The sequence below is a fragment of the Coturnix japonica genome, chromosome Z (genome assembly GCF_054131305.1).
Source record: "Coturnix japonica strain WE chromosome Z, WE-NBRP24, whole genome shotgun sequence".
In the NCBI taxonomy this organism is placed as follows: domain Eukaryota; kingdom Metazoa; phylum Chordata; class Aves; order Galliformes; family Phasianidae; genus Coturnix; species Coturnix japonica.
In genome coordinates, this window is record NC_140702.1 from 3,820,877 (window position 1) to 3,843,047 (window position 22,171).

The following is a 22,171-nucleotide window of genomic DNA, read 5'->3' on the forward strand; positions in this document are numbered from 1 at the left end:
GGTTGCACATCAAGGGGTAAATATTGTAGATATGCAGAACTTTTCTTTGTACTGACAGTGTTTCTGAAGAGATCTAAATCCTCTTGTTTTCTAGTGGATTTACAACCAGTTGTGGCAACCTATCTCTTGCTTCAGTCTAAGAAGGCTCGTGGCAAGCACATTCCCTTGAGATTTCCATCCCAAACAGGACGTGCCAGTACCACAGAGTCAGGAAGCCTGGGGGTAAGTTTTAGAGTTCAGCACAAGGTTCTGGTCAAAATGCCTCTGTGTGCTGAAGCTCTGCCCGGGTAAACAGTCTGGTGGCCTAAACATGGGTGAGGGAGCATGTGTGCAACCAGTCTTGGTCATCAAATCTTGTTCTATGATAAGGCCACCCACTCAGTGTATGAAGGCAAAGGATGTAATCTTTCTAGATTTCAGGGAGGCCTTTGATCCTGTCCCTTTGGCTGCATGTTCCCAACCTCTCGCTCAGCCACGTAGACCAATAGTACTATTGAGGTTTGAGATCTTTCTGCTCTGGATGGGTTCCTTTTGTTATCTCTTGGTGGGCTGTTTTCTCCAGTCTTCAGGACTGTAAGATCTGTCAATGCTTGCAGAGTCTGTCCATTTCCTCTTTCTGACTTCCTTCTCTTGCAGTTAGAGTAAGCTCTGTGGCCTTCCTTACTCGCAGCTGGGCTAAAGTCCAGCAGTCTGTGGCCTTTGGCTTCAGCAAGTTTAACTGCATCTTCTAGGCAAGTTCTGGGCAAGATTATTCTACTCAGGAAGCACAACAAATCAGAGAACAAAAATAGCCTCATGAAAATAGAAGCATAGAATGGTTTGGATTGGAAAGGTCTGTGTTTTAGTGTTATAAGATCAAATGTTTAGTAAGTTGGTCTGGTCCTACAAAGTAGTATGACTGCAGTAAGCAGTGTACATGGTGCGCTGTGAGTACTGCACACATTCCTCTTGGCAGCTTGTGGAACAGAAATTGTGCACTGTTTGGATTGTGTAAGCATTCCTGTTGGTCTCTTGTGATGCTTACCTTCTTAGAGCACCTTTCCTCGTTTGGCTCTACATATTTTGGTACCTTACTTGTTCTGTTTGGCTTAGCAGGGAAGGTCTTCTTCTGAAGCATCCTCAGTCTTGGTCTGGGCAGCATACTTAGAAATGACATGGATGTTACATGAGTGGGTGGTCAAAGGAGGGAAGATCTCACCTTTCTGATCTGTTTCCTTTTAGAACACAGTCCTGGAGAGGATTTGCTTTCCTTGTTTCCTGGAGACTTGGATTCTTAGATGGTTTTGACTGCAGCTATTTCTGATGTTCATTCCCTTTTCTGTACTTTAGTAGCCAAGTGCAAGTGGAGTGCTTTGGGAATTGTCTGAAGTTGCCAGGTTGCTTGTGATCACATACGTAATGTGAAATTATATGTGGTGCCAGTGATAATTCAGTGTGATGAACTTGAAGGCTTTCATTAGAATTGCAGCCCTAATATAAACAATGACTTGATCTCTGGAATTCTGTGTAAAATCATTAGCTAGCTTGTGGTCCAGGTCTTCAAACCAAAGGCTGTGAGGTGCTGCTCTTGTTTACACAGGCTGTGAAAGATGACTTGAGCTCTAAGAGTAATTTCCCTTCTGCTCTTGATATGAACGTCAAGTCCACAATTACAGTATTAAGAACATAATATAAAAGTTGGTGCTGCTGGCTTGTGGACTTCCATTAGCTGTTAGCCATAGTTTGGAACTTGCAAAGCAATCATATTTAGATTTTAGTGATGAAATCTTCTGATGAAATCTTCTCTTGTTTAGCTGGGACTGCTGTGTCCCTGATCATCCAGGAGAATTTCGTAGGTGGCGATGCTGATTGCCCACTGCGGAAGTCTCCAGAGCCCAGTTGGACTGCTTTGGGCTGCAAAAATTCAGACCTGGGGAAACAGTCTTGGAGGAATGACTTGTAAAATCTGCCTTTTCTTCAGATCCCAGCAGAGCCAGTCAGCCTGCGCCAGTGGAAGAGCTGCCGCCTTGGAAGTGCAGACGCAGACAGCAGAGGTGGAGTTCATCATTAGCCACACAGACGGCCTCTTTGGCTCCAAATCCATGTCAGCCATGGGAGAGGGAGCAGGTGAGCGTCTTCCTCCATTAGCTTGATCTTGATCCAATCCAGGCCTTCTCCCAGATCTTTCAAATACGCTTTGACTCTCAACGGGACAGGAGGCTTCTGGTCTTAGATGAGAACATGGCACCCTGTTGCTGGGTCCTGAGAATGTGCGAGGCCAGACTTTACATGGAGAAAACCATCCCTGCCTTTATGATGTTTTGAATGGGGGTGAAGCATGATTGAAGTGTGGCAGCAAAGATTTCTGAGTTCCCGGACCTGTTTTCTAGGGTTTTTGTTTTTTTGTTTGTTTGTTTGTTTGTTTGTTTTTAATGCCTGTTTCAATACAGTGAGCTGCTCTTAATTATGACTGTGTCCTTTGCAACGAGCATACCTTTGAGCACCCAGTTACTTTGAGCTCCTCTTCTTCCAGTGGCTCGGATATGCAAGTCTCAGAGAAATGCAGAACTGGAATGGTTGTGCTGCTGCTTTCTGATCCTCCGTCTTACCTGTGGTTTTCCCTTGCAGGGCAAAATTCTCTACCTGGGCCCAAGTCTGTGCTGGAGTCTCCTCCTGCTGCAAAACTGCTCACTTTGCAGGAGGCACAGGCTCTGATAAGAGGCCAGAGCAGCTCTCCTGCTGTGATTCAAAGCATTGAAATCGAAGTGGAGGAAGGCCCCACAGATGCACCAGGGAGATTCCACACAATCATTGATTTTCCATCTGAAAGGTAAAGAGGACTTCCCTTTCCAGCCCCTATCATAACTGGTCAGGTGGGCTTTATTTGTTTACTTTTTGTCCATTATATCTTTGAGGATTCAACTAACACCGATTCATAGGCTCGGTGCAGCTCTTTCCTCACCCTGCACCATGACTGACAGCATGCTCTGTTTTCTCTCTCCAGACCAAGTTCTCCCAGAAAGAGGATGGAATCACCAGCTGGCAGTTGGTGTTCCTGCCTCTGTCTGCGCAGATCATCCCGTATGGCAAAACACCAACTGCAGAGCAGTGCCAGGGAGCCTTCCGAAGCAGAACTCGTAGTGCTGGCAGGTAAGGGTGCAAATCCAGCTTTCAAAACACTACTTGTGAGCAACACAAGTAGAATTCATGTTTTCAGTGGCTTGTACCTCCTTCTGGCATTCAAGCCCATGCCTGACATCTTCAGCTGACCCCTGTTTTCCCAAAGGAGCCTCTCAAGCTGTTTGAAGCCTATTTGATAGGCAGCACCAAGCCTTTGCCTCCATGGGCAGAGAAAGTTGGACGCCAACCCCTGTGTATCCACTCCTTCCTAGGTGAATCCAGCCCTTTTGAACCCACAAGAGCCAGACCAAGTGCTGATTGCTCTGGGAGTGCTTCCATAAATGGAGAGCTCGTGGGAAGCACAAACTCCAAACTGAACTGCAGTTCAAATTACAGCCTTCCATGTGACAGCAGTGATGGAGTGAAGGAGGTCATCAGTGTTCAGGCACTTATTTCTTCCAGCTCTGCTGAAGGGGGTGCCCTGAGCCTGCCAGAAACCACAGTCACCAGCCTGGACTGTGACCCGATACCTTCACAGTGCAGCCCAGCCCAAACACAGCCAGAGTGCCCTGACAGCAGCACCTCTGAGCAGGACCTGTGTCACTGAGGAGGAGCCAAGCCTCTTGCAGGGGGACTTGGAGTCAGACCTCCAGTCCCAGGAACCAGGCAGCAGCATGACCGCTGAGCCACTCTCTCCTCAACAACAGAGGATGATTCCCATTGTTCCCATGGACCTCTCCTGTCCTTCTTTCTCCGAGTGACTCAAGGCACACTCATTCTCAATCAACAGGATGGGGTTTCGGAAGAAGAAGTGCTTAGAAGAGAAAATTTCCAGTGTTCATTTACAAAGAACAGCAGCAGAATTATCATCATCCTGCTGCCAGTCTTCGGTGTTGCTGCTTGAAGGTTGAAAGAGCAGAGTGTTTCTTTCAAGAAAAATTGTTGGGCTTATTTGTATTTGTAAGCAAGCGGTTCAGAATGTGGGTGTCACCATTTCTTTTCCAGTGAAAATAACACGGCAAAAGTTACACTACGAGTTCCCACATTTTGGAAGGGCATGTATGGTCTTACCAGATTATCCAAGTGAAATAACATATGACCAAACACTGCTCCTACTTTAGAATATATCCTGAGTTCATCCCAGCTAATACAGACAGAATCATCTTATGCTCTGTTATTAGAGTATGAGAGATGGTTTGCACCGTTGACTAAACATACTTTTAGCATCATAAGAACCATAGAATATCCCAGTTTGGAAGGAACCCAAAAAGATCATCAAGTACAACTCCTGGATCCACACAGGACTACCCAAAAATCAGACCCTGTGTCTGAGAGCACTGTCCAAAATACTTGTTGAAATCTGGCAAGCTCAGTGCTGTGACTACTTAATCTGGGGAGGCTGTTCCAGGGCCCAATCACCCTAAATCTTACTTCACTGATTCCTGAGAATTTCTTGGATGACCACGTTCCTATGTCATATGTATCCAGGTTAGATTGCATGAACCAAGCAGATGAATGTGATCTCATCCTCAACAATTTTGCATAAACCTAAAAGCACTGAGTTTTGTAAATGGGAAAGAAACACAGAACAGACACAGTTCTTATTCAAACTATAAAATGTCTAGATGTTTCATGGGAAAAATAAATTTATATTGAATATATTTATATGTAAATTTAATTGTACTGTAGAAATAAAAGAACATCAAAAATAATGAGAAAATGTGCTGTTGTTTTATTCATCTTCACAATGATGATGAAGAAAATTAAGTACAGAAGGATTTGGCCCAATATTCACTGACTTGCGTTGTCCCAGATTAGACTTCTCTAAGTGTAAACTCAGAGACCAAAACTACTGTCTTGATGTTCAGATGTCCTTTGCCCAAACCAGTGGGGTTGCTCAGGTGTGTGTAGGTCAGTGGGTATGTGTGCAAGGACGAGCATGCACATATATGTGCGTGCACAGGGGTGTGCAGAGTGTTGGAGCTGCACAAGGACATTGTGGTACCGGTGTGTGCGTGCACTTTGGGAGTGAAAGGAAGGGGTTACACATGTGTGTCTAATGTCTGGACTGTGGAAGCAAAGAGGCTGCAGTGTTGTTCTCTGTAGGAAGAGGCCAGTAGTTGCCCCATGTCAGACAGAACCAGTTCAAGTGCTGGCCAAAGCTGAGTCAAGGAGTGATGCTGCTGGCACTTCTGTGATAACTTTGTTAAGGAAGGTTCAAACCACTGCATAGCATATGTGAGAGCTATGAGCAAGAATGATGTAAGTCCTTACACAGACTACAGTGTACAGCAATAAAGGGCACACACAGCAACATGCAAGACATTCATTCAGCCTCCAAACACTTCTCCCTGATGACCAATTCAGAACATATTAAACCATTAAAGAAGGGCATTAAGCTTTAGAGTAGATGAAACGTTTTATACCTTGTAGTTTTCTCCAGCTCCCATAGTAAGCAAGGAAAAACAGAACAATAATAATAAAAACATACACACACAAAACAAACAAACATACAAGGAAAAAACACTGACAGAAAAAGAATATACCTCCCAAGGTGTCAGGATCCTTTATATCTAATCCTCAAGGCAGAGGATGAAAGCTTTGTCTTTTCTAGGTAACTTGTGGCTAAGACTGGGAGCTGGGAGGACTTTATACTTTCCCTGACCAGGTGCTATGTAAACTAAATACAGAAGGTAGTCAAATAACTATAACATATATAACATATATATTTATATGTAGGTATCTTAAAATCCCAGACCTTAAGCCTGAAGTTCCTTGAATGACTGGAGATTTTAAATAGTGATTTGATAGGAATTCTCTCAGCTGTCTAAGAGTGCAGCTGGTCAAATTCACAAGCAAGCACGAACGATAAGCTTCATTTATAAGAGCAAACACATAAGAACAACATGGAGGGAATAGTTCTTAGTTTCTTGAGTGAACTAACCCAGGCACCGTGTAGCCTCTACTATTGCTGTTCCTGAAGGAGAATCTGTTCCTCCCTTTATTTCTGAGCTTCACCCACCTCTACCACCTCTCACAAGAAGTGTGTTTTGGGGGAATATTCATATGGAGTCGAAAGGAGCTGGCTGTTCTATCCAATCAAGAATGGGAAGGCATATGACCTGTAGATTAGAAGATAATCCAAATATGTCACAAGAAATCTCTCCATTTATTTTAACAGCTCACTTGGAAGCTGTGGAAGAATTATCACCTATTTACAAACAAGACAGTGAGAGATAAAATTCCATTGTACAGTGAAATCCATGAGATAACAAAGACAGAAAGTCAGTAAGTCCATCTGCCACAGCAAGCTCTGAGCTGGAAGCACTGATCTCAGACGCATATCAGCTACCATTTAGTTATGCTAACTGCATGTTTATACCACCTGTGCATATAGACCTGTTATGGCTGAGTCCCCAAGCATTAGCAGGGAGAGCGAAAATGACTTTGTAATATTATATTGGCGCTTAGAAATTCAATTTGAATATTGCTCCCAACATTTATCTAGTTCCTTCCTTTGCTCCTTGTGGGGCATATTCTCCAAGCCCTTCACAAGCCTTGTTCAAGTCATTAATCTCTGGACAACTACATGCCTGCAGCTCCCCTCAGGAATTCCTTAAAGCTGCAGTGAGACAAGGCACACAAGAGAAACTTTGCTATGCACAGCAGGCTGAGCCCTCCTGCAGTCCCAGCTATGGAGTGCTCTGCACAATCTGTCTCTTTTTGTTCCCGATGTGCAGAGGTTTGATCTGCTTTTGCACCAGCAAGAGAGAAGTGGCACCTCACACTTATATTTCTGAATATTCTTGCTGCATTCAGTGGGATGTAAGCAATAAATAAAGAAACAAAATAAAAATATTACTGATTTGGTTAAAAATAAATAAATAAATAAATGTGAGGGCTCCAAAACAGAAAGGCAATAAACAGACCAGTATTGTGATCAATAGAACTTGAGGAAGAAATTCATCTTTCATGAGGAGCTCCTCTTTGCACAGCACCAGGAACTAAGACAGGTGTTTGATTATTTCCTGCTATGAGGCAAAGATGGATCAGCAGATACAGCTGGAATCTATCTCTCTCCTCCCCACTTTATTCCCCACCTTCAGTTCTTTTTGGAAAGGAAATGCTGCAAATCTGGACTTATTTGGGAAATCACCGTGCACACAATGAAGTGAGAAAGCACCGTGCACATGAACTAGGCAAGATCCTGGATCAAGCTTTCAGTGGAAGGGAAATGCCTGAAAGGACTGAGCAAAGTCCTGGCGAAAAATCCCTGGGGTTCCTGTTGGTGGGAAGCTGAACATGAGCCAGCAGTGTGCTCTCACAGCACAGAAAGTTAACCATATCCTGGGCTGCATCAAAAGAAGCACGGCCAGCAGGGCAAAGGAGGCGATCCTGCCCCTCTACTCTGTGCTGATGAGGCCTCATCTGGAGTACTGCATCCAGATGCAGAGTCCTCAGTACAGGAGAGACATGGACCTGTTGGAGCATGGACAGGTCACTGATACATGCCATAGAACTGATTCAAGGGCTGGAACACCTCTCCTATGAGGACAGGCTGAAAGAGCTGGGGCTGTTCAGCCTGGAGTACAAAAGGCTCCACGGTGACCTGAGAGCAGCCATGAAATCCTTAACAGGGGAAAGTAGAAAGAAATACAAATAAAAGAGCGAGCTTAAGTATTGGATGAAACAATTAAGTGCAGGGCTCAGTTGTATGCACTGGGACTACTGTGGGCTTATATATATCTGAAGACTTTCTGGCTCCAGACTGGAAATTTCCAGTAATACAGGGCAACTAGTTGGGGGTTCTCATTCTTCTGAGAAATCCTTCTGGTCCAAGCACTTATAAGGAGCTCAGGACTTATGAAGCTGTTTGCAGAAGGGAGAGGCACAGAATCATAGAATCACCCAGTCACAGAGTAAGAACTACACTGCTGACCGGACAAGCTTGTGAGAGCTTCTGACACCCACAGATCTGATCCACATCCCTTCACTACAGAGTCACCCTCAGTCTCACAGTGGTTGATCCTCAGCTTCAGGAAATCTCTCCCTCCTTCCACAGGTCTACTTTTCTTTATAGACAGAAACAGCTGAAGTCAAGATGTCATTGCTCTCGTTACCCCTGAAGGCAGGAAATTACTTCTTGTGATGGTGCATGTGGTAAAACGGCATTTCTCTCATTCAGTGCTTTGCATTTACTTTACCTTTCTGTGGCTTTATATACTGCTATGGCCAATATTTAATGAAGTCTGGCACAGAGGCAGACCAATTTTCTTTCTGCTTCTATCATTTATAATTCAATCACTTCTTACATTTTGCATGTAGGAAAATGGAGAAGTCACAAAAAAACTGAGCTTGTTTTGTTTTATTTCTCAACTCCAAGGAATCTCTACAATATTTCTTTGTTTCCAGTGCTCTCATCCCCAAAGGCTCTCTATCTCCAACCACTCCAATGTTAATTTTATTAGACTATGCTGTACATAGGATTACTCTCTTATAATCCATTTGCTACTTGTTTATCTCATGTATGATTAGTGTTTCTCTCCTGATTCTTATCTAACACTTACTAAGTATAAGGGTAATCTCGGTACTGGGGTGAATGACTACCCTCAAATTCCCCAAGGGATTAGAATACCATGATTGCTTCGTGATACAAATAGAGAAATGAGACCTGCAGGTTCTTTATTGCTATTTTGCCAGCAAATTTGATTCCAGATAGATCAAGAGGCTTATGATGTGTTTGCTGCAGATGTGACCAGGATGAGAATAGAACCAGTATTTCCTGGGGCTAAGTCCTGCTGCCGCCTGCATTGAACAGGCAATGGGACTGCCCAGCATGTGCAAGGCAGCACCTCTGTCACACCACCAGAATGTTTAAGGCTGTCGGGATTGTTGTTAGCGTCCCATTAACACTGAGGCTAGAGATACCCTTAGGACTGACATTACTATTAGCATTACTTTGATGGTGCCCTATCTGGGTCATTTCCAGGGGATGTCAGGAGTAAGGCACAGTGTCAGGAGAAAAAGAACAGACTCTGTTACTTTATAAACGTGATAATAGAGAGAGTTCATTGGAAAAAATACAACTCTTAAATAATGCAAAGCATGCTTCTGATTGGATGCAGGCATCATCTGGGCTCTGATTAATATTACTTTTAAGGTAAAGATTATTGTTACCTTAATGATTGTTTTTTGGATTATGATCAGGGTTAAGGCTCCTTTTGCTACAAACTTGTAGCATCATTTTTGTTGTTACATTTGGAGTTAGAGACGATTTTAGAATCAGGGTAAGGGTTAGGATTAGAGTTACATTGCGGGTTAATGCTGTTGTCTTTACAGCTCCTGTGAGGGTTGTGGTCTGGGTCAGGTGTTTAAAAAATGAAATGAAAAAAGAATAAAAAAAATGTATTGAAAGCTTCAGATTTCCTTAATCTTTGTGGGAATCATATAATGTGCAACTCAAATCTACCTCTTCATGCAGTGACTGCCTGTAAATTTGCTAGAGCCTGATATAATATGGCCTTGTGCCATAGTCCTCCAGACTGTTACTAGGATTCCTTTCCATAGAAGGTCAATTACCAACCTCTTGTTTTTAGGTCTGCCTTGTACTTATCTGCGGACAGAGCAGGGCAATGTTTCCAACAGTCAGTACATTCATTCTGTGCTGTGCTGGGCTCTACCCACCCTGCGTATTTATCTTGTGCTTGTCTCAATTCTACCCATGTCAGAATGTCCCCAGTCTGAACTTAACTCTGTTCAGCAACTTTCTAGGTGGAAAAACTACTTATACAGCTGTTTTACAAGAGGGTTATACATTCAGTTAGGGCCTACACTGTGTACTGAAAATACTGGAAACTTCCACTGCAAAAACACAATCTACCTCTCCCATCTGTGCAGCCTTGCAGACCCAGAGCACGCCAGGTTATTTCTGCTTTCATAGCATTTGCATGCTGTAGGGTGAGCAAAAGGTTCTGCTGCTTGATTCTTCTGCAAGAGCTGCCTACCGGCAAATGGTTGCAGGGATGGAGGATGTGACAGAAAGCATTTGTCTCCACAAGAGCAGAGTTACATTCAGTGCAGAGTGTGAGAGTCAGGTTGGTGTGGAAAAGCACTGACACGCTGGGGATGATGCAGTGCTCACATGTCTAACACTCACAGACATTACTGTCAGAAGGATGGTGCTGTGTTGTGCTTCTACCTTTGGCAGCCCCTGGAGAAATGCTGTGGCACACAGAACACCTTTGTATTGCACTGACTGCTGCCATGCAGCATGGATTTAACACACCAAATCCAGAGGAGCATGACTGCATCTAACTGCCCTGAGAAAAACTCCTGTAGCTGAAGAGATGAGGAGGCAGCTGCTCATCTGCAGAACAAGCAGCACTGCCAGACACTGGGCCAGGTGAGCACCTCCTGCTGCAGCGTGATGATGACAGGGCTGGAGATGATCTGCAAAGCCAGCTTCAAAGTGGGAGACATGAGTCAACATGGCAGGAGGACAGAGGTGTTAGGGAGCAGCCAAGGCATCAGAGAGTATCAAAAGGCTTTGAAAGGTATCACAAAGCGACAGCCAGGAAGACTGGGATTATCATGAGCAGCAACCTGGATGCTAGAGATTATTTGCTCCCATACAAAATGGTAGAGATCTTGCTGCAGACATCCCAAAGCCAGGCAAAATGGGCACCCAGAGCTCTGCCTGCACGAACCCCACAGCCATAGCATTGCAAGCTGAGCTGCCTTGCTGTTTGTTGCATTCATCCCAATCCCTGTGAATGAAGACTCGGAATGCAGCCAAGGCGATGATTGAGCATGAGAGTGACTTTATTCAATAAAAGACAGGAGGGCTTGAGAGGTCAAGGGTGAAGATGGGACTTCTCTTGTCAAGATGAGAGTGGCTCAGAGCTGGTGCTGCTGCCTGGTGCCTGGGACTGGCAGCCTGACTCTAAGTCCCCATCTAAGATGCTCAGCTTCACCTCACTGATGCTGCCCTGCTCCTGCATGGTGGTGCTGCTGTTGGGGCACTCGGGCTGTGCTTGGGATGGGCAGCACTGCAAAGGCGCTGGGTCACAATCCAGGCAGGTGACTGTGGTGTCTGGCAGGCTCAGGTCAGGAGCTTCAGCAGAGCCAGGAGATATGAGAGCATGAACGTGGATGAGCCCCTTGTGTCCATCACTGTTACCATGTGGAAGGCTGTCATCCGAATTGCAGCGATTCGTGCTTAATAAGAACTCTCCATTGATGGAAACACACTGCACATCACTACTTGGTTTGGATCTTTGGGTTTGACAAGGGCTCGAATCACCTGGGAAGGCACAGAAACACAAGGGTTAGTGTCAAACGTTTTAAAGTTGAATCATGAAAGAGGTTGCTGATATTTGGTAATAGAATGGTGGCAGGAAGAAGCAAATAGGCTTCTAGTAACAGAGCCACTGTCTTGAAAGTGATCCTCGTGCAGGTCCAGCTCTTCTGTTGTTTCACTGGAATCTGCTTCTTTGGGTCTACCTAGTGACCAGCAGCACTTGAGCTGATACTGATACCACTGAAAAGAACTGGAGACAATTGTTCTATTCCTAAGAGCTTCAAGGTGCCTAGAACCACAAATAGAAACCAGAAGTATTTCATCATTTCACCAAAAGGAAGGTCAAACACCTGAGCTGTGAAGAGCAGTTACAGAACCTATGTATAAGATCACACCAGGCATAGTTTGTTCCAACAACAGTTATGGCACATAGACAATTTCCTTCAGTATTCCCAAAATGAAATGATGTGGAGCGTTACAGGGAAAGAAACACTTCACACAGACACTATGACCATGATTAGACTCAAGCAGCAGCCTTAAAACAAGTCAGAGTTTTAGATTCCAGGATATTTCAGGATCTATAATGTGTGAAATTCAGTTACACAACAGTGCCGAGGTGCCTGCGTTTCAAGCAACTTTCAGATCACAGCCATGTAAAATAAAAACAAATTCAGTGCAGAAATAGCAAGCCTGTACCTTAATACCCATGAGATCATCCATGTTATACTGCATTCTGATTAAGTTCTAAAACTTGCTCATCCCAGTTCACTTCAACAAGTTCCACCAGTTCAAGCAATGCAGTTCTGAGATCCTGTGTATGTTAGGCAGATAGAACTGAACAGTGCAGAAATAATCTCTGACAGCTTTAAGAGCTCCGTTCTGCTTACAAACTCGCAGTCCAAAACTATTCTCAGTTTTAAGGCAATGAATACCTGAAGCAGTTGGATCATCTGCCATTTGCCGCATTCTGCTTCTTGGCATCATGATTAGCACAAAGGGTTTTCTGCTGTCCTGCAGAGATGGACAAAGTCCTGCTTACAAATGGACCAAGTTTCAGTGTACAGCAGAGTTTGTACCAGACTAAAAAGCCACGTCATTCAATTCATGTGCTCAGGTTGTTATGCACTCCCAAAGGAAACAGAACTAACTGTTAAATTCTGAAGGCAATCTGTGGGGTCCTACATTACCTCCTGATTCTGGAAGAGGAAATTCTAATGGCAAATGCAGAACTTTGCTCTTTGTAGACAAGAAGAGCTGGCATTTAGGAACATTCATTTCTGGGAAATCAAATAAGCAGGAAAATACTTCTCCTTAAATTCTGTATGCTATCATGGTATAGAATCAGGCTACAGTGCCACATAGGCCAACCAAGCGTAGAACCAAATCCACAAAATACTGGCAGACAAAGCAGCAAAAACAGGGACAATATTCAGCAGACAGGCCTTTCTACCCACAGCTCAGCATGTTCTGCCATCCGAAAAGCAAGGCCTCTTGTCAAGCTCAGCTATTTCCCTTCTCAGTGTATTCTAGCACCACTGATACCCACTGGTATCCTCCTGTAGAGTCCCATCATATTGTCATCATCCAAAGGGAAAACCCACACAGCAGAGCATACAGTAGTACACCCACGCTCCAAATATCCGCCTCAAAAAACAAAAAGACAAGCTTACAAACCTGAAGCACCTCAAATGGCTTCCTGACAGACTGGATTGTCTGCCCTTGCCAAAGCCCACATATAGCCCATGAAAAGCTGGCTCTTTATCTCAAGAAAAAAAAACCTTATTGTCCCAGAGAAAGCATATAACCCTCATTCAATTGCCCTTCCACTCAGCTTAGAGCACTACTAAAACCAGCATCTTCACCTTAGCTCATCACACTGCTGCAGTTCCTTTTACAAGGATTTCACTGGCAAAAATGAAATCAAAGCCGTCACAAGGGATTTAGCACAGTTACGTGTTACTGGCTACGAGAGCTGTCAGCACAGTCACCTGTCAGGCTTTGCTGCTGTTCTCTTTATGTAGAGGCACAACAAGGTTCAGACACCTCACAGTGCAATTCTCACTTGGACTGTAAAGAAAAAGGAGGCTTGAAAAGCAGCGTGTGGAAAACAAAGAAACAAGAATTAGAACAACAGTGGGGCCATGGCACTTGTAGGAATTGCTCCACCTTTAACAGCAGAGCGATTCAAGAAGGATGAGGGCATTCCAAACCAGACCAGTTTGGACAGATTAACAACTGCAAGTAGTGGGTTCCTAAATTCCAGACATGAAATCAAAGATAGAAAAACTCTTCACATTTTCATCTCTCAATTTTTAGTACATTGTGCATTACAGTGCAAACAAGTCTTCACATACAACTTGGAAGCTAAAGACAAGTCTGACAAAACAGACTGCACAAAAATGATGGATAATGAACAGAGCAAATTGCTCTTTCAAAAACTTAGTCATAGAAAGAGATCTCTGAAGCTGCTGTTCTGTAGAGCCCCAAAGCAGTCGCTTGAGGCAGTTCAGGATTAGCCAGAGACAAACCAGCCAGCTGTGTGAACTGAGACCAATTGCACTTTTCTAGTCTGTGGCCACTGACAGCTTCTGAGAGCTGCCAAGCAATGCAACCTAGCAGAATTCAGAAGGGAAACCAAGAGAGCCTACCTGAGCTCCACTGCCTTGAAATGCTCTGTGCAGAGGGAAGGGAAAGAGGGGGAAACAAACACCGCTCTACATCCCTCTGAGCCAATAGACGCTTTGCCCTGGATTAGCTCTGGTGCTGCATAAGCTGGGCTTCCACAGCATGTGTTCAGGCGGTAATCAAGGCCTCCCTGGAAGAACACAAAAAAGACAGAGAAACGTTTGCTTTAACAGAGTTTATGTCTTCTGGTCATAACACTTCAGGAGCCTCAGAGGCTTCTTCTCCTGTGTATGTTTTCATTCATTAGATGTTTTTTTCATTCCGTGTGACCTCACTAAGCAAATATTGTCTAAGACCATGAGTATCACATGTATGTGCAGATCTCAAGCTGCTCACTTATCTAGTACCCTTGGCATGATGCTTTATTTTCCTCAGCTGATCATCTAGATTGTGCCTGTTGAAGGTGCAACAACAGCCTGTTGGTCTCGATTACCTGTGAGAGGCTCTAACTTTGGCCAGGAGAAATCATTTGAGGATAAGTAATTCTCTTGGAATCAGTAAGGTAGTCTTCCCATTCTTTCTTACCAGCACCCATCTTACATGTTAATAAAGGATTCTGGAAATCTGTTTTAAGATCAAGAAACAATTCAGTTCAAGCATATGCAATCACAGGATCCCTATTTCACCTGCAAAAGTCATTTTATTCTATCCACAATCTCATCCTACAGACAGTTCCTTAGAAGGTCCCTTAGGCACACCAACCCCATGCTCCTATTACAGAGCCTTCCATAGGACAGGTGATAAACCTACAAGATTATCTACAGCTTAGACTACGAAAACAGGGAGTCTAGCTAGAGAAAATAATCTAACTGTGCATCTGATCAATCTGTTAACCACTCTCACACAGTTCAGGCCATTCCAAACAAGATGCAATGACATGTCAGCCACAGAAACAGCTTGATTTTAGGGTGTGTGTTTGGACAAGCCCCTGTTGCATACAGTGGTCAAACATGCATTACTTGGGGGCACATTGTATTTGATTTAACAGATACTCTTACCTCTGGCTTTGCACAGAGTCCAAAGTCTATCAGCTTCAAATTGTCAATCAGCAGATTTTCCCGGTGGATGAGAAAGCAGTCAGGAATGATTTCCACCCAAGTGCCCAAGGAAACATCTTTTCTCTTCTCTTATTTCCTGCTGTGGACAGTGGTTCCCAGTCTACTCAAAGCTCGCTCGCTCTCGCTGTCTCAGAGATCTTCACTGACTGCTGGCAAGTTCCCATCTTCCAATATCCCAGGTGGGAAATACTAGCTTGTATCTGTTGGAAAGGACCTGGGGACTAGGAGGACAAGTGGTGAGAGACCACAGGCTGAATGCAAGCCAGCAGTGTGCTCTGACAGAAAAGAAGTACAACAAGATCATCAGCTGCATTAAAAAGCAGCACAACCAGACCAGGACAAGTCATTCCTGCTTCAACACTCACTGGACCACATCTACAATACTGTATCTGGTTTTTGGCCAGGAAGGATAACAACCTGAAACAAACTCTGTGGATGACCTCCAGCCTGTGCAGGGGGCTGAAGCTCCCACTCAGAGAAGAGAAGCTGGGGAGAATGATCTTTGTTCAGAGTGCCTTCCAGTAGCCTTAGATAGAGGGATTTCATAAGATGCCTAGGAAAATGCTCGTGCTGTAATGATTTGCTTTACTGAGAGATACCAGCAGCTTACAAAATGCCAAGCTCTAACCAATTGATGAGGTTAGAGCTTATTCATATTCAATATGAATAAGCATATTCAAGCCTTCCAGTATCTAACCTGTGCTTCAAGTCTTCAGTGACAGAAAATCCATTGGATGGGGCCAGAGGAATGCATCTCACCCCATACCCTCTGTATAGCCACCATTTGTTTAAAGGATCACTCTTCCTTGAGGCACAAAACTAGAGCAGGTTACACAACAGACTGACACCACAAGGGCTTCTCTCGAGATACAAACTGCAGCAAAGAGCATCACAAAAATGGGAAACCAACACTCAGATCAGATCTGTGTCTCTGCTCCGCTCATTAGGAGCATCATGTTTTACTCCCCTTTCAGAGGAAGACACTTCTTCAAGGATAACATAATCCAGCTCAGCTACAGAACACAGTACCAAATAGCAATAATTATCTCACATTTCCTGTAGGGAAAGAATCCTAAGCACATGACAATGAAGGATATCTGAGTTCCAGCTGGGACTGAATTATTTTCTTCAGTATCTGATATAATACTACATTTTCATTCTAGAGAAACAATGGAGATAGCGCAGTGATGCTTACAGCTGCTGCCAGGCAGCGTTGTACAGAGCCACAGTCAATCTCAGCTGAGAGCCCAAGGAAGTGAGAAGGAACAGAACTAGGACAGCTGACTGAAACTGGCCAAAGGATATTCCATACTATATGACATATTGTGGAAGGAGTTTTGAAGGGGGTAGAACTTCATGTAAATCTCTTCCACTACTAGGAGGCTAACTGGACACTGATTGGTAGGTGTTGAGCAATTGCTTTTGCATTCATCATAACTATTATCCTTTTCTCTATCTCAGTACATAATTCTATCTCAACCCATGAGTTCTACTTTGTGTTACTTCTCCCCCCTTCAGTTCTCTCCTGCAATCCACTGGAATGGAGTGGAGTACTGTAACTTTCTCTCCCAACAGAAAAATAAAAACACATTCATTATTATTTATGGAAGACTGAATGCAGTTCATGATCACTGGTTTGAGGTCTCTGGGCATAACCCTGACTGTGAACAGAAGCAATTGCTGAAACAATCTGTCAAAAAAAGACTGGAGCTTCCTCTTCCGAAAGGCGGTCCTTAGAAACAATGACATCAAACAGCTTCCCTGTAAGATAAGGTTATCTGAAAATGCATTTAGAGAGTATCAGTGAAAGATAAGTAACAGTGACAGCACAGAAAGCAGAAACTATTTCTTACCTCTAAGACTATAAATATTTCTTTGATGTCTCTCTTACGTGATCCAATGGGCAAACACGTTGATGACTTCAGTTCTTCATGGCATCAATTTCTGTTTTAGCATGAGGCAAGTCATCCTTAAGAGACCATAAAAGCAAGCGATGAAATCGCTAACTACTGTGACATACCAGGTACCACATCTGACTGCTGTGGAACAGAACAAGCACATATGGGACAGTACACAATTCAACATCAACTCAGCAATGGCTGACATCACTCCCATAGAAATTCTGAAACAGAGCTGTGAAAACTGAAAAGTAAAACATTCAGCATTTTCATTGGCATTTTGGTAAAGTTGCTGTAATAATATAACAATAATGTAATGTAATGTAATGATGTAATAACTTCCTCCATTTTACAGCCAGAGAATACTGCCCTCTGAACAACGAGGAACAAGATTTGTGGTGCTCTGTTAAACTTTTTCCAGCTCTCCAGCATCTTTCAAAAGGCAATGGGACCAGTAGGCTGCATTCCTATGTACCATCCCACCTGCCCCCGTGTTCTTGAGAACCCCACAACTCCAACAGAAGATATTATCATATTTAAATGCTTTTTCGCTTACCCCTAAAGTAACTTTCTCCATGATTTTTAGTGCAACTTTTTCACCAGTAAAATTAAGCCGCCCAAGTTTTACCTTTGCAAAACCACCTACAATTCAAAACACAGATGCTTAAAGTTGAGTGTGAATTCTTCTCTAATATAATATTACAGGTAAAGCAGAGTACCTAGCATACACTGTGTGTAATGCTTTAATTAGAGGAAGAGGTAATCAGCACCATCAATTTCCAACAGGTCTCAAAAATCCAATTCCAAGTTTATACAAATGAAACCTGACTTAGAGAACTGACAAGAGCTGTCAATCTATTCTCAGATTAATTCTAGAGTGGTGAGACAGACTGTTAGGCGTGCTGTTTCTGTACAAAGATGACACTTACCCGTTCCAACTGTTTCATGGAATTCCTAGTACTTGAGAATTTCCTCGTAGTCACTGTCAGACATCCTGAAATGTGCAAGAACTGAAGATCCTCCAAGCACGTGCAATGAGGAAGTGCCAGCAGTGTTCACATCCTACTTAGGACATATTCTTAGAGGCAGAAGGGACACTCGTGGCAGATCCAGCAATGCTCATCTTCTCACCAACGTGCATCCCCCTCTCACCCAGCAACAACAAAACACAGTGCATGAAGCTGGCTTCACTTAGGTTAACAATATGGAACATCCCTCAGGGCTTTGTGCCACAGAGCAGTAGCAGGGCTGGACTACAGCTTTAGGAAGCAGTGGAAGCCTTTCCCTGTACGGTTACAGTGTCCGTGCACGCACCCCACAGCCAGAGCGTTGCAAGCTGAGCTGCCTTGATGTTTCTTGCACTCATCCCAATCTCTGCAAATGAAAACTCAGAATGCAGTCAAGGCGTTGATTGAGCACGAGCGTGCCTTTATTCAATAGGAGAAGGGAGGGGTCGTGAGGTCTGGTGGAAAGATGGGACTCATCATCTTTTGTAATCATGACAGTGGCTCAGAGCTCGTGCTGTTGCCTGGAGCCTGGGACTGGTGGCCTGATTCTGCGCCCCCTTCCGAGATGCTCGGCTTCTCCTCTGTTATGCTGACCTGAGCCTGAATGGTGGTGTCGCTTTCGGGGCACTCGGGCTCTGCTTGGGCTGGGCTGTCCTGGAAAGGCTCTGGGTCACAATCCAGGCTGGTTCCTGAGTTGTCTGGCAGGCTCAGGTCAGCAGATTCATCAGGGATGGAATGAATAAGAACTTCAACGAGGATGACATTCTCCTTTTCATCGTTGCTGTCATATGAAACTGTGTCACTTGAACTGCCGCATCCTGTGCTTCCTAACAGCTCTATATTGATGGAAGCACAGGATGCGGCATCATCATATGCGCTGAGTCCTTGGTTTACAATAGGGCTGGAGTCACCTAGGAACAAGTAGATACACAGTGGTTAGTGTCGAACGTTCAGAAGATGAATCATGAAAGAGGTTCTTGACATGTGGCTATGTAGTGGTGGTGGGCAGAAGCAAATAGGCTTCTAGCAACAGTGTCACTGCCTTGAAAGTGATCCTCGTGCAGGCCCAGCTCTTGTGTTGACAAGAGACTCATTTGGGAAAGACAGGGGTCAACTGAAGATGTCAGGCACGGGCTCGAACGCCAGAAAAATATACAAGCCCACTGAAAGCATGAATTCTACCCATGTCGCTGACAAGCAGTGTTTTGAAAGCTGGATTTTCACCCTTACCTGCCAGGACCACGACTTCTGCTTCAGAGGGCTCCCTGGCGCTGCTCTGCAGTTGGTGTTCGGCCACACTGGATCTTCTGTGCAGGCAGAAGCACGAACACCAACTGCCAGCTGGTGACTCTGCCCTCTTACTGGGAGAACATGGTCTGGAGAGAGAAAACAGAGCATGCTGTCAGTCGTGGTGCAGGGTGAGGGAAGAGCTGCACCGAGCCCTTGCCAATAGTTGCCTGTTCCTGGCAATGCCTGCTTTCTGCTGAAACACAGCTTAGAAACGCGCTCTGTTTCAAACAGCAGAGGACGCTTCCACTCCTACAGATCAGCCCTCAAGGCCTGCTAGCTAAATTCCTCTTAACCATGTCAAGCAAGGTGCGGAGCATGTGAGTTAAGGCTACACAGCAGGACAGGACAGGAGCTGGCAGGCTCATATATATGTAATGGACAAAAAATAAATCAATAAAACCCATATGACCAATGAAGACAGGGGCTGGAAAGGGAAGTCCTCTTTACCTTTTAGATGGAAGATCAATGACTGTGTGGATGCTGCCCGGTACAGCTGCGGGGCCCTCATCCAGTTCTATCTCGCTGCTCCCTGTCGCAGTAGGAGAGCTGCTCTGGCCTCTCATCTGAGCCTGTGCCTCCTGCACAGTGAGCAGCTTGGTGCATGGAGGAGACACCCACACAGACTTGGGCCCAGGTAGAGAACTGTGCCCTGCAAGGGAAAACCACAGGTAAGACAGAGGATCAGAAAGCAGCAGCACAGCCATCCCAGTTCTGCATTTCTCTCAGACTTGCATATCCAAGCCACTAGCAGAAGAGGAGCTCAAAATAACTGTGTGCCCAGAGGTATGCTTGTGGCAAAGGACACAGTCACAATTAAGACCAACTCACTATACTGAAACAGGCAAACAAAAACCCTAGAAAAACTAGGGGGCTGGGAACTCAGAAAGCTTTGCTGCCACAATTCAATCAAGCTTCACCTGTTTGCAAAACATCTTAATTACAGTGATGGTTTTCTCCAAGTAAAGTTTGGGTTTGGACACACTAAGGACCCAGCAACAGGGCACCATATTCTAATCTAAGCCCAGAAGCCTGCTGTCTCCTCGACAGCAAAAGCATTTGCAAAGGTCTTGGAGAAGTCCTGGATTGGATCAAGGTGACAGATCAAGATCAAGCTAATGGAGGAAGACGCTCACCCTCTCCCACGGCTGGTGTAGATTCTGAGCTGAAGAGGACGTCTGCGTGAGTTATGATGAACTCAACCAGAGCTGACTGCTTCTGCAGCTCCATGCAGGCAGCTTCATTACTGGCACAGGCAGACGGGCTCTGCTGGGATCTGAAGAGAAAGCAGATCTTACAAGTCATTTCCCCAAGATCATTTCCCCAAGTCTGAATTTCTGTAGCCAAAAACTGTCAAGTTGGGCTCTGGAGACTTTCGCAGTGGGCAAACAGCGATGCCACTGACGAAATTCTCCTGGATGATCAGGGACACAGCAGTCCCAGCTAAACAAGTGAGTAGAAACTGTCATCTACAAATTGTGCCCCTGGGGTTGGGGGAAAACAGAACTAAGCATCATGTTGAAATGGAAAAAGAAGTTTACCTTAAGAGGTTTGGAGCCCACACAATCGCTAAGTTCTTAGCGTCCATGCTGGTGACTGAGCAGCTGCCTGCCAGAGATGCCAGGTGTTTCATTAAATACTGCAGAGTCCTGGAAAACAAGAGAGGCACATGTTCAGCACCAAAAAGCAAGCCGTGCTGCAGTGCACAAAACAAACATCACTTCATGCTGGTTGTTGTCATTGCTACCCTCCCTGAACATGAAGTACATAAAACGTTCCCAATGCCACCACGCTGCAGCACCAAGCCCTGCAAAGCACAGCCGCAGCCATCGGCTGCACCAACCGTGCCCCCGTGCCAAGGAACTGACCCAATCAATTGACCCAATGCAGCCTTCAGCCGCTGCAGCGTGCACAGGCATGATGTTGCAGGTGTGAGACAACACCTGGAATCGCATCATCGCCCTCTGAAAGGCAGCAGGGCTGAGCTCAGCAGACCGAGTGCAGCACTGACCTGTAGTGAGGAGCGGGCAGCTGCTGGATGGTGTCCTTCATTCTCTGCACCCGCTCCTCCTCTGCAGCACCAGCAGCATCCTGGAAAAAGGCAAGAAGGGATTCAGACACCAGTCAGGCTGGAGAGCTGCCACAGTTTTGGGAAATTTGGGGACAGCGCGCTGGTGGTCAGCACCGAGGCAGACTCGATGCCTTCCAAGAGGCATCAGGGGAACACAGCAGCACGCAGCCTGTGCCATCAAGGCCAAGCAGTGCAAGCTATGGGGGCTTTACTGCCTGATTGCACAGCGCAGCTCCTTGCAGCAGGCATTCGTCTCCAATTTGCTATTAACCCCATTCTACCAATAGCTGGGGAACAGGAAAGGAAAGGGAATACTCACAAGCATTGTGAATAGCTTAAATAAGCACCTCCTGGCACTACAAGTGCCATCAGTGAGAGGCAGGATGTGGCAAAGACATGCCTCATGGGGCTAACAGAAAGAAGACCTCAGAGCTGGGGCACTGCTGCAACCACTAGCCAGGACGCCCAGGGAAGACGCACATATCTTTTCCAAGACATTCCCCTGTGCTTACCAAGAACTTGTCATACAGCTCCTCGGTCAGCAGAGGGTTCGGGAGCTCCCTGAAATACATTTTACACAGGGAGCTCACACTGTGAATGTCTTGGACGCTCAGCTCAGGATGCTGCTCCATATCGAATTCATGGCTGCAGAGAAGGACACAGAATTGGGCAGAGGGCTTTGAGAAAGACAAAAACAAGTCCACAGCCACACAAAATACAGTCAAGAAAAGGAAGAGGTTCCTCTGAACACCCACAGCATGGCATGG

At 45.1% G+C, this 22,171-nt stretch overlaps 2 protein-coding genes across 3 annotated transcripts; one reads left to right on the top strand and one right to left on the bottom strand.

The window, feature by feature from the left end:
* The first annotated feature begins 98 nt into the window (after window positions 1-98).
* LOC146753566 (rho GTPase-activating protein 32-like) lies at window positions 99-4,811 on the top strand. The gene is made up of 5 exons (XM_085530618.1): window positions 99-222; window positions 1,961-2,106; window positions 2,608-2,809; window positions 2,984-3,129; window positions 3,372-4,811. The coding sequence occupies exons 2-5, from the start codon at window positions 2,082-2,084 to the stop codon at window positions 3,704-3,706; spliced, it is 708 nt and encodes a 235-aa protein (XP_085386744.1). The 5' UTR covers window positions 99-222; window positions 1,961-2,081; the 3' UTR covers window positions 3,707-4,811.
* Window positions 4,812-10,920: 6,109 nt separating this feature from the next.
* LOC146753567 (rho GTPase-activating protein 32-like) lies at window positions 10,921-22,042 on the bottom strand. Of its 2 annotated transcripts, XM_085530626.1 has the most exons (7): window positions 21,917-22,042; window positions 21,345-21,424; window positions 20,875-20,982; window positions 20,470-20,609; window positions 19,784-19,985; window positions 19,277-19,422; window positions 10,921-11,401 (listed from the first exon to the last, which is right to left on the bottom strand). In XM_085530626.1, exons 1-7 carry the CDS (start codon window positions 22,034-22,036, stop codon window positions 10,980-10,982), a joined length of 1,218 nt encoding a protein of 405 aa, XP_085386752.1. In that variant the 5' UTR covers window positions 22,037-22,042; the 3' UTR covers window positions 10,921-10,979. The 2 variants fall into 2 exon arrangements, 1 of the variants encoding a protein (XP_085386752.1); XR_014940034.1 differs by lacking the exons at window positions 19,277-19,422; window positions 19,784-19,985; window positions 20,470-20,609; ... (1 more) ...; window positions 21,345-21,424; window positions 21,917-22,042 and adding an exon at window positions 17,969-18,947 and having other exon boundaries at window positions 11,312-11,401.
* Window positions 22,043-22,171: the final 129 nt, after the last annotated feature.

Bases quoted from the DNA above. Each gene is read 5' to 3' on its own strand.
- LOC146753566 (XM_085530618.1), top strand. From the start codon at position 2,082: ATGTCAGCCATGGGAGAGGGAGCAG. The intron at 2,107-2,607 runs GTGAGCGTCTTC...TTTCCCTTGCAG, and splicing joins AGCCATGGGAGAGGGAGCAG to GGCAAAATTCTCTACCTGGG. The intron at 3,130-3,371 runs GTAAGGGTGCAA...ACTCCTTCCTAG, and splicing joins AGAACTCGTAGTGCTGGCAG to GTGAATCCAGCCCTTTTGAA.
- LOC146753567 (XM_085530626.1), bottom strand. From the start codon at position 22,036: ATGGAGCAGCATCCTGAGCTGAGCGTCCAAGACATTCACAGTGTGAGC. The intron at 21,425-21,916 runs GTAAGCACAGGG...GCCTTTTTCCAG, and splicing joins AGCTGTATGACAAGTTCTTG to GATGCTGCTGGTGCTGCAGA. The intron at 20,610-20,874 runs GTAAACTTCTTT...CTTTCTCTTCAG, and splicing joins TGGGCTCCAAACCTCTTAAG to ATCCCAGCAGAGCCCGTCTG.